This window comes from Cyprinodon variegatus, unplaced genomic scaffold (assembly GCF_000732505.1).
Source record: "Cyprinodon variegatus isolate N-32 unplaced genomic scaffold, C_variegatus-1.0 Scaffold858, whole genome shotgun sequence".
NCBI classification, from domain to species: domain Eukaryota; kingdom Metazoa; phylum Chordata; class Actinopteri; order Cyprinodontiformes; family Cyprinodontidae; genus Cyprinodon; species Cyprinodon variegatus.
The window spans coordinates 330,326-342,383 of NW_015151311.1; the positions used below are offsets into that span (position 1 = coordinate 330,326).

Here is a 12,058-nt window from a genome sequence, read left to right on the forward strand (position 1 = left end):
ATCCATCCATCCATCCATCCATCCATCCATCCATCCATCCATCCATCCATCCATCCATCCATCCATCCATCCATCCATCCATCCATCCATCCATTTTCTTCCACTTTATCTGGGGACGGATCGAGGAGGCAGCAGTCTAAGCAAAGATGGCCAGACTTCCCGATCCACGCACACTTCCTCCAGCTGCTCTGGGGGGACCCAGAGGTTAGAGGCCAGCTCAGAGACATAGTCCCGCCAGAGTGTTCTTCCATGAGGCCTCCTCCCAATGGGACATGCCTGGAACACCTCCCGAGGAAGGGGCGATCCGGACGCCTCTGGAACAAACACCTAAGCCACCTCAGCTTGGTCCTTTCAACATGAAGGAGCAAGGGCTCTACTCCGAGCTCCTCCCGGGTAACTGAGCTCCTCACTCGATCTTGAAGGGTGTATTCGAAATCTTGTCCTTTCGGTCATTACACAGATCTCATGACCATAGGTGAGGGTGGGAATGTAGATCGATTGGTAAATCGAGAGCTTTTCCCCCCAACTCAGCTCCCACTTCACTGCGACGGTCCTATACATCGACCGCATCACTGCCGACGCTGCACCGATCCATCTGTCAATCTCACACTCCATCCATCCCGCATCTTCCCATTTCATTAAAATAATATATTCCAGAATATTCCAGAGCAGAAAACTGCATCCTTTGAGCTCCTAAAACGTACAAACGCTCTGCTGGTCATTTGATTAGCAGCAGGTTGTCTTTTGTTCCGAAAATCTCTATAAAGAACCAGTTTTGTTTTCAACTGTTTCCGCATTTCAGCACAGTTTTGATCATATCAACAGACCCTGTAAATCTGCATGCTTTTGCTCATCTAAGGTTTTATTTATGTAATCATTAGACATAATAAGGGCGATCTATTTATGAAAAAAGGATAAGGACCTGCCTTTTAAAAGTATATATAATGAACTTTAGATGGTTTAACCCTTTATTTGTAGTTGTGCTGAGGTTATAATGAACATCTAGTGGAGCTGGGAATGACTGGGTGTGAAAAATCCACTTCAGATCCAGGCCGTGTTCTTCCCTGCTGTTTGCTGGCCTTGGATAAATGTTTCTAGTTCCTCTTCAGGGACTCTACTGTGCAATAAAGTGCTAAAGAAGCACAAACAGGCTTTATTATTATGTTCTTCTTCAACCTCCCATTTCCCCACCTGGGAGTGGTGGGTTCAAAATGTTACTGTTCAATCCTCTGAAGCAGCATGTGGGAGATTTATTCTCTTCATCGTGTGCTCCCGTGTTCTGGTGGAGCATAGGGTCAATAAACACATCGACACACCCGTGATTCAGTAGCAGGTGGATGTTACCCTCAACAAAAGATTTTACTCTAAATAAGTCAATTTTTACCCATTTTATAATTTTTCCTTAAATTGAGCAGATAAGGGAGACATGTTGCCAATGGAATAAGACAATTTACATTTGAAGTAACACAAAAACAACTACAGTCTCTTATTTCCAGTGCATAATATCTAATTATTTTAATTCTAAGGGTAAAAATGCTCATTCCATTGGGAGATAATCTTATTTTCCTGCTTAGATTAAGGGTAAATACACAAATTTTAAGAAAGTTTATGTTTAAACATTTATGTTTAAACTAGGGCTGAAACATATAATTGGATTAATCTTGATTAATCTATTATTAAAACAATTGTTAACTGATTTAGTAATCGATTAATCGTTAACAGGAGTATAGAGACTCTAAATAATACCTTTAGCTGACAGAATGACCCATCTTGAGCAGCAATATATCAAAATTGTAAAAAAAAATATGTAAATATTTTGCATTTAAGATAAAAAACCTTTTTACCTGTCAATATGTTCTATCCAGAACTCCTTAAGTGGAAAATTTTAGTTTCACCTGTTTTACTTTCATAAAAAAAAAAGTTCTTTGCCTATCCAATTATTAATCGATAATTCAAAAACATAATTAACAGATTAATCAGTTGACAAAATAATTAGTTGCAGCTCTAATTTAAACTCCAGAAAAAGGAAAAAAAAAAAAAAAGACCTCCATTATCATATTTCATGGGCATAATATCAATTGATATTATTTTAAGGCCAGAAATGCTCATTCTAATCGCAGATTATCTTGTCTTCCTGCCCAAATTGAGGCCAAATACACATTTAGATCAGCTTTTGCAGTGCAGGGGATATTTAGACCAAACACTCTGGAAAAGGACACAGATGAGGGATCCCATTTTCAGTAGACCTTAACGTTTTAACTACAATTTTTCTTCTCAAGCAGCCACCTGACTTTTAGGAGCAGCTGTGCAGTGGCTACACTACAAAAAATGCAAATCTAAATAAGTAAATCTCTCTTAATTTAAGTGCATTTGTCTTGAATTGAGCAGGTAAGGGAGACACTTTGCCAATGGAATTAGACAGTTTACATTTAAAATAAGAAAAAAACAACAGCAGTCTCTTATTTCAAGTGCATAATATCTGATTAAGGCTAAATACACTCATTCCATTTGCAGATCGTACCATTTACCCACTCAGATTAAGGGTAAATAGACTTATTTTAAGAATGTTTTTCTCATTTTAGGATTGTTTTTTGCAGTCTAAAACAAAAGGCTACATGCTGCCCAATAAGACACTCAATAGATAATCAATAAATAATTAAAACGTATTCTCTGCAAATGGTTACTAATGTGCAAATCTATGCTTGAAGTGCAAAGCTAGTGCCTGCATGTTAAAGTGCTTTAATAGTGTGTTGTATGGATTACCCCAGCAGATATAACAAGAGTAACAAAGTCCCCTCTGTTCCCTAATCATTTAGAGAAAACATAACACATTTTATACCTCTTCTTTATTTTCATTTCTTGTGTAAAAAAAATGTTTGGATACTGAAGATTTACTTGTAATCATCTCAATAAATCAGTATGCAAAAAAAAAATCCATCCAACGTTATTAAAAAAGATCAATCTTTATAATCAATTGATGTATGATTTCTTGCGATATGATTAACCACCAGAACTCTAAAGTTATGACTTACTGTCCTAAGATGGCATTCAGATCACCTTCCATCTAAATTTACAGATTGTCTAGAGCAGAGGTCACAAATTAGCAGACCGGATCCGGACCCAACCTGATTTAAAACATTCAGAAATTACCACATGTTGTAACTTGACTTGTGCCGCTTCTCCTGTTAATACGGTAAAGCCCTCCTGAGCCTCCGGCACTGGGCTGCACGTGATCCAAATGATCCAATGAGCTGCTGTCAGTCTGGGTTGCTGCTGCTGCTACTTTTAGACACAGCAGGCAAACCTGTGGCAAGCCGGGCGATGGGAAAGAAGGGGAAGATGATGAGAAAAAGAGAGCAGAGAAAGTGTGGACTGCTGGAAGAACTGAGGTGAACTGGTTAAAGAAAAGTGAAATGGTGCTCAAAGATGACCCTGAACATTTAGAGGATGTTTGACTCAATCTGCTAGCCTGACGTAGTCCGACTCAATTCTAGTCAGAATATGAGTCTGATACTGCTCCATAGAGCTGTGATTATGGGGCGTGTTTCGAACGAACCAGGAAAAAAAATTCCTCTGCACTCAATTGGATAGACCTACAACCAATAAGAGCAACGGAGTGCGTGACGTATGTTAAGCCACGCATAGTTGTTGTCAACAAAAATCAAAGCGTGCAGTTTCACGCCTAGAATAAGATGAGCCTTGATCGCGTTTCTCTGTTCCTCTTTTAAAATTAATTTGCTGTGACGTGGTCGATTACGTCACTGTTGATCATCTGTCCATCATCGTATAAAGCCCGCCCTGACAATTTGATTGGCCCGCCAGATATTGTGCGAGCATACTCGCACTACTATTGAGCAATGCCAGACCGAACCTCCCGATCTCAAACGCTGTGGGCGGGACTAAGTTCGGAATGGCACCCAGGCTACCAACCTGCTGCTGTGAAGCAGGATTCTCCACCATGAACAGAATCAAAAATAAATATGGATCCAGGCTCAGAATGAGCACCTTGATATGTGCTTGAGAATGGCTTAGTCTCCATTCAAACCCAGGTTTAAAGCCTTGCAGGGCAGCCTAAAGCCCACTGCTCTCATTAAGACAGAAAAAAATAAAATAAAATAACAAAATGTCAGTTCAGGTGTTTTTATAAAAAAGTGAGTCAGGAAATTGTCTATATACCAAACTGAACAATTGTTGTTCTCTACTTCAAAAACAATTTAGATTTTAAAGTTGAAAAATTTTCAATTTTTTTTCAATTTATTTATTTAAAAAGTCAGTGTATAACATAGATGCATAAACACCTGCATATTATTTCAGTGTCAAATTATGTTTAAAGTAACAGATTATAATTAAAAATGTCTCCTGACCTTTACTGGTTGATGATTTTCTTTACTCGGACCCCGCTGATTTTTAACTGGTTACTCCTGATCTAAGATGTTACTTTAGAAATAAAGTATTTTTTCTCCAACTGAAGGAGCTCGTTATGGAACACTGGGGCTTATATTTAAATTAATGTACCTTTCAGGTTGCTTTCCCCAGTTTTATTCACAGATATTGCTTTTTTTCCTGTAATTTACGGGTTCAAAACCAGAATTTACGAGTTCATTGCAAGTTTTTCCAGTTGCGTTCACAGAGCCTGCAGTTTAAACTGGTTGTTCTTTAGAACCTGCAGGTTTTGAGCTGGTTCTGATTTAAATAAAAGTTTTATTTCTAAAACATTCATAAACAGAATACTTTTTTCATATAAACATTATTTTCAAACAGACAATATATAATAAGAAAAACATCTATGTCTGAGTCCAACAATCATTTTGTTCCTTTTTATTCTATTGTTTCATGGAAACCATTTAAAAAGGAGAAATATTCCCAGCTCAGCTTTAAACAGCAGTTCCTGAACAGTAAACAGACAACTCCCTGAACAAACCCAGAACATCACTGCTGTGCTTGCAGGAGGCTTTCTAAGAACACCTCACCATGCTGGGATTTCATACCCAGCATATTTTCACTACAAACTGTGTGCAGAGAGCCATCAGGTGAGGAGGCGATCCTAAAACACGCTCTGTTCCAGTATGTTTCTACACCTGTTCTTCCATTAGTGCTGCAAGCAAAGAGCATGTTTTGAAAATGGAAATAAAAAACTACAACCAAGATATTAATCTTTGAAACACTTCTGAATCAAAATGGTTTTGATAGTAAATTTTCCTTTTTTTTCTCCAAATTATTAAAAAATATCCTTTAAAGTTTTAAACCTTCTGATTTTATTTTTCAGATTTCTCTTTTTAAGATTTAAGTTTCACGAATTGCATTCATTTTCCATAACTTCCAGATCTATTCACTTCTTTGGGAGGGCTTTCCTCTGTAGTGAGCAGTAAAGATGCATTTCTATTGGTCTGCATGGACGTTTGCAATGACATTTACATCATCTGTAATAACCCGCTTGAAAAGATTGCTATTTGTAAAACTCAAATCGAAAACAGAAAAATTTGAAAAAAAAAATAACAAAATCAGAGAAAACAGCAAAGTTCCTCCAAAACCTATTTTCATTAAAATGTTTTTCAAAGATTTATTTCTAGAATTCATTTTTAAATTTCCATTTACAAAATTTACTTTTGTTGCTTGCAGCAGTAATGACAGTAAAAACCCCTGCACATTAAAGAACGTCTCTAGATGCACAGAGTCTACAATAGGTATCAAGATATCACAGAACAGCACTGATTTTAATCCCCCTTCAAAATGAAATTGCTTTAGGTAACAAAGATCCATCCGTTCGTTCCTTAGTTCATCCGTCTGCATCGATCCTTCCTTCTTCTTTTTTCCAGATCATGCAGGTTACCTCTACAAAAGTACTGGTTAGTTTCCCAGAAACTTAGAGATTGCATTTATTGTCTGTTTTTTTTTTTTGTCCTTTTTTTTTCCACAGCACAAAAAAAGAAATTATCTATTTTTATATGTTTATTGAAAATATACAGTAAATATCTCTATGTTGACTTTAAAAGTTGGTTTAAAGTTGTAATTCAAGAATAAAAGTGTCAAACTTTCAAAGATGGAACCATGAGCTGTGACTGAAATACCCAGAGGATAAATAACAGCAGGTTTAAAGAGCCTTTCTGTGTGTTAAATGCTACTTTATGTTTTTTTTATTTTGCAGGCGGTGAAACTGTCTCATTGGGCTCTGCTCAGAGATTCCATCTATTACACTTTTTCCATCATAGCGCTGATTGTGGTGAGAGGTTTTATTATTATGGAAGCATCATAGAGGAAACTGTTTCTTTACTGTCTGTCCCCTATGTATGGAGGGAGTTTTATTCCATTATTGTTGAAAGCAAAGAACAAGTTTGAATGAAAATTTAAAAAAAGCGATATGAAAATGGAATGTTGACAAATTTCTTGTTCTGAAAATGTTTTTAGAGTAACTTTGGTGTGTTTTTGAGTCATTTTCCAATTTTTTTCCCCATGATTTTATTTTAAATGTATTTCTTTTTTTTTTTTGCAGATTATATATTTAAACAAAGAGATTGAGTTGAGATCCAGATTGAGTTTTTCAAATTTCCTTTTTTAACTGGTTTGTTTTATATCACATTCTATTCGCTACTGGGAAGGGGTTTGCTTTCCTCTGGAGTGTGTAGTAAAGACTAATTTCTATTGGTCTGTATGTAAAAGAATACAATTTGTAAAAATCGATCTGAAATAGAAAACTTTGAAAAACATAATCTGTAAAAAAAACAAACAAACAATAAAATATAAGATTAAAAAAATATTAAAATCTGACAAATAAAAAAAAATTAAAACTGAGTAAACAAGAAAGTTTCTCTCCAAGCCTGTTTCTCTCTTTTTGCTTTTACCGATAATGGAATAATATTCATTCCATAGTCCTTTGACTGGAAAATAATTCAATAAAAGAGGGATTCATCTTTTCCAAACTGATAAAAACTAAAATAAGATCATTTTAAATATAACTTGGATCCTTTGTCTCTTACAGAAATGTATTTATAAGTATTATACCTTTAAACAATACTATATGGTTTCTATGACCATGACTATAATTCAGATGCTAAGATGTCCCATTGTTGTCCCCTTGTCTTCCCTGCTTAGTTCATCTATGATGAGAAAGTGTGCTGGTGCGTATGATTTACACTGCAACCAGAAGTACATATAAGGAGGGTTTGTAAAGCTCTAAATAACTGTTGTGGTTGCAGGTGGGAATCGCTGGTACTGATCCTCATGTACGCTGTCTACATCCTCATCATGAAGTGAGTCACATTAGAAAAAGAAAATTAAAAACAATCCACTGGACTTTGCTTCCAAGTTTAAAGACATTTTGCTTCCCAGCAGGGAAGCTTTTCAGTTCAAGGTTTTATACAGTAGCCCAATAAAGCCTTGTTTTTGTTTCGTAAAACATGCAAATTGGAGCAGATAAAGGGGTCCACCTATTTGGATTGGGTGGACCCAAATGATTAACCCAGACTATGACCGTGATGACTAAGAACCTTCACCAGCATAAGTCACGTTAGAACAACACAAAGTCTCTCCAAGTTGTTTTCTGTTTTTAACTGATCGTGTTGTTCTCAGGTTCAACGGAAAGGCTCATCGTTACTTCAGCCAAAGAAAGAAGGGCTCTGGGAACCTGGCGAACGGGCTGACGGGAAGCACGGATCTGGATGATAATGTCTCATATGATGCGACTGCAGTTCTCCTCAAGAAAGGTACCAGAGGTCCTTAAATCTTCACTGAAGTTGGAGTGAATCATAATGCTAATGCTGGGGGCTAAGGATGCAGTTTTTACTGCTTTAACTAGTAGTGTCCTGCTAGTATGTGGGAGGAGCTTGTTGAAAAGACAAATAATACATCTGATTTGAGTGCATAAGTATAATTTAACCTTTATTTTAAAGATTTATGAATCAGAAACAAGCTGCTCTATTTGCAAAGTTTGTGTATACAAGCAAACAATGTTAATTTGATTTCACTTGTTCTTAATGAGGATGTTTTAAATATAAATAGATTTATTTCTCTTTTTAAAGTGTTTAACAAAAGAGAAGGACAAGGTTGAATGAGCTTATTATATGCTACTACTGGGATTATGACGTCATCGGCAGTAAATAAAAATCATTCTTTCTTAAAAACCAAATCTGAAGTAGCACTGAAAAAGTCTGCTAGATCATTTGGTTCCATTCAGAGCTTAATGGGGGGATAGTTGACCTCTGGGTGACGCAGAAAATAATCTATGCAGACTGCAGAGAGAGGGCTGCTGCACACGAGCTAACGTTAGACCTGGCTGAGGTTAGCCTCAGAGCTCCGCTGGTTGCCGCAATCCTCTCAACTTCAGAAAAACATTTTAAATTATGCATTAAATCAGTAAATGGGCCATATAGTGATGCTTAAAGTCATAGGGAAGTCATATTTAAATGTCAAATCATTGTGGCTTAAACATGTATATAAATGTACTCTTTATCAGACCATATTGTCCCGAAAGTTTGAAAATTTCTTTAAAAAAAAAAATCCTGTCTTAATCTGTAGGTTTTTTTTCATTATTTTATGCAGGCCAGTTAGTTATACGTCAGGCTGAACACCTAAATTCGGCCAATCACATCAACAGTCATCTGTCAGTTGTTCACGGGGATGGACGTCTGTGTCTTCTGCAGGCGTAGAGCTAACAGAACTGGCAGCGTTGCGAGGCAAGGGCTCAAACATGAGGGAGGGGTGAGAACAACATCCTGGGACTTCGTCCATTCTCTGCCTACTTTTCTAGTGAATTAGAACAGTACTAGGGGAGGCTGATGACGTTTCACGAGCACATGAGAGCGCACAAGTACACATATTGAGAAACGGCCCTTGCTAACAGTGCTACTGGTGTTAGCAATGCTTTAAACCCTATCCTCAGAGCTGTTGTTCCATGAGGCGTTCCAGCACGGTCTGGACTTATTTAGTAGCCCTGTCTATGGCCCCAACCTGGCTTTCTGGTAGTTCAGCAGTACTGCCAGCAGATGGCTGCATGTCTGATGTCAGCTCTGCACCTGATGCTGAGGTTCTATTTAGGCTCAAACAGGTTCATCTAAACACAATGAGGACAGACACTTGGAACATACAGACTTATTTTATTATAATAGACTGGATTTTGATCTTTCTGTGTAGGCATATAATGCTAATAATAACCTTTTAATCAAACCTGGGTGCCTATAAAGGGATACAGTCCCTGCTGTCTCAGAGATTTTTAAACTAACCTAATTTTTCGTAGAAATGGACACAATTTGCCTCCTTTGATCGGGGACACTCCATCTAGCCTTTATTCAATATCAGGACAGATATTGATACCTGATCGGTCAATCTCTAATGGACGACCACAATTTTAACCCAAAACATCCAATGCAAAGAAAAAACTACTTTTTCTTAAAAAATACCTCGCATTAACTTGAAGCATGGTGGAGGAGGGGTCATGATATGGGCTGGGTCAACTTTATAATATAGTACATTATGCATTAAAAACTTCACGTCCATTCCTTACAAGCATAATTGTGATGGACTGATTCAAAGATAAGATTTAAGTGGCTAAACATTCCAAAAAAACATTCCTCTTAGATTTGTCAGGCATCAGAGATTAAATGTATGAGAAAAACATTTAGAGCTCTTTAAAGATGTTTCGTCGTTGATGAGAAGCATTTTAAAGGATTTCGAAGAAATATATAAAGACATTCAGGTGGGGGCGACCCCAGGTTATAGAAAATGGACAAAATGGACTTCAGGGATTATTGATTATTGCTCTGACAAACCTTTTCCTCTCCAGCTAACTTCCACTGTACACCGTCGGTGCTGATGGTGGATGAGCTGCTCTCTGCATACCCACACCAGCTGTCTTTCTCTGAGGCCAGCATGAGGATCATGATCACCAGTCATTTCTCCCCCAGAACTCGCCTCACCATGGCCTCCCGTATGCTTATCAATGAGGTACGGCCATTTTGACTAATCATGCAAACAGAATCTATTCAAATATAGAAATCCTTCCACCGTGTGTTTACTAGTTTATGGAGTGAATTTTGACACATTATTGTTGTGAGCTAAGAAAATATTCTGTAAATGTAAGTATGACAAAATTCAGCTCAGAAATCAAACTTCAAAAACATCCTAATCCAAATAAGGTTTACTTTTTTCTTTGCTGCTGTCTTAGATTTTATTGTTTGTATTATTCATTTTTTAATGTTTTCTTTGTTTAAATATAATATATTCTTTTGTATTTTTTTTTTTTTTTTTTTTTACAGATGTTATAGTTTGGACATAATTTTTTTGTCTTTGGTCTTCATGAACTTTATTTGCCATTTTATAGATCACAAAATGTTGTAGCTAAAATATGGTGTGAATTTTGTCCCATTATTGCTGCAAGCATAGAACTTATATTGCAAATGGAAAAAAAAAAAAAATGCAACCCAGAAAAGAAACTTCGAAAAAACGTTTTAATCAAATAAAGGTTTTGATAGGAACTTTCTTGTTTTCTCAGATTTTAGATTTTTAAAATGATTTTCTTATTATTATTATTACAAATACTTTCTATTTTTTTTCTTGTTTTATGTTTTAAAATTGTATTTTATCAAGCTTTATTTTTTTTCTATGATTTACAGATTTAGGATTTTCATATTGTATCTTTTTAACTGTTTCGTTTTCAGATTGTGTTTTAGGAAGTGCGTTCTTTACAAATTGTCTTTTATAGATTATAAAATGTTGTTGCTAACGTCCAGCAGACCAATAGAAATGTGTCTTTGCTCCTCAATCCATAGGAAAGCCCACCTCCAGAAGTGAATAGAATGTTATCTGTAAAATGCACTCTGAAAAGAATCTGTTAAACAATAATTGAATTAAAAAAAAACAACAATAAAGAAAAAATCTTAAGAGAGTTTCAAAGTTACACTCAAAATAATTTTTTAATGTTTAATTTTTGGATTGAAGTTTTTCATATTAATATTTACATAATGTATTTTTATTTTCAAAAATTATGAAACAAAATCCACTCCATATTTCCAGCTAGTCAAAAAAAAATAATCTGAGCTGAGCGTCTTAATGTTATCAGAGTTTTTTATGTTATTTACAGGATGAAAAACTGTTTTTTTCTGAGCATCAGCAACATTTTGTTTTTCCTGTTGTGATTTATTTAGAGACAGCGGCTTATTAATACCACAGAGACCCGAGTCAACTGCATCACCAACGGGGACTCAGACTCCGCTGCCCGAGCACTGGGGAGGCGGGGCTTAGAGAACGGGATGAATGCAGCTGAGCAGGGATTCGTTGGGCGTTGCCGGCTGCAGCGGCTGGAGTCCTGTGACGAGATGGAAAATGAGGACAACCAGAACAACCAGAATGATGAGGAAGGAGAAGAAGAGGACAGCGAAGGCCCTCTGGTGCCTTTTAAAGTCCCAGGTAGCGCACACATCTATTCTGGACAGATACTAATTATGGCAAGTAGTTAAGTTGTTTGTTAGTTGAAGCAAGACCTTTTCTTGACCCATCTTCTGTCTCTTTAAACAAACAAATAAATAAATAAATGACATTGATAAATCACAACACACTAAATTCAGTCAAAAAATGGGGGAAGCAAAGGCTTCTGGGTGCTGACTGTCAAACTCAAACAATGATTTTTAAACCCAGCCAAGAGTGGAAACATTACACGATAAACAGCAATGCATCCATACCAACACCTAAGGACAATTTAACCCGTCAAGCTACTAGTTGTGTTCAGATCCTGAAGGAAGAATCTCATATGACTGGAAAAACAGAAAGTCAAGGTTTGTTTTGTAAATTGTGCAAGAAATTAAAACCTTTTTAAGTTTTTTGTTGTTTTTTTACACTGAACCTTTGGTTCAAAGACCGAACTTAATGTGAACTCCTCTTAAAGTGAAATCCTTACATATTATGATACTCTCAATATTTGCCCTTCCTATAATGGGGAAGTACACCCCCATCCCGCATTCCCATTAAATGCTTTGGCTGTTTATTTTTTTTCTGAAGCTGGTAGGCCACGTTGCTTTTTGTAAAATAAATCATCTCATCAGCCAATAAATGATCAGCCAGTCACTCCTGA

General features: G+C 36.5%; 1 protein-coding gene across 1 annotated transcript in view; it reads left to right on the forward strand.

The window, feature by feature from the left end:
- Positions 1-12,058, forward strand: part of slc24a3 (solute carrier family 24 (sodium/potassium/calcium exchanger), member 3) — a gene marked incomplete at its 3' end in the record, with an annotated part of 81,008 nt that overhangs the window by 66,282 nt on the left and 2,668 nt on the right. Inside the window, exons 8-13 of the mRNA XM_015397370.1 lie at positions 6,146-6,220; positions 7,090-7,115; positions 7,194-7,247; positions 7,567-7,700; positions 9,776-9,936; positions 11,136-11,397. Of these exons, the coding sequence (XP_015252856.1) occupies positions 6,146-6,220; positions 7,090-7,115; positions 7,194-7,247; positions 7,567-7,700; positions 9,776-9,936; positions 11,136-11,397 (712 nt within the window). The remainder of the gene's footprint in view (positions 1-6,145; positions 6,221-7,089; positions 7,116-7,193; positions 7,248-7,566; positions 7,701-9,775; positions 9,937-11,135; positions 11,398-12,058) is intronic.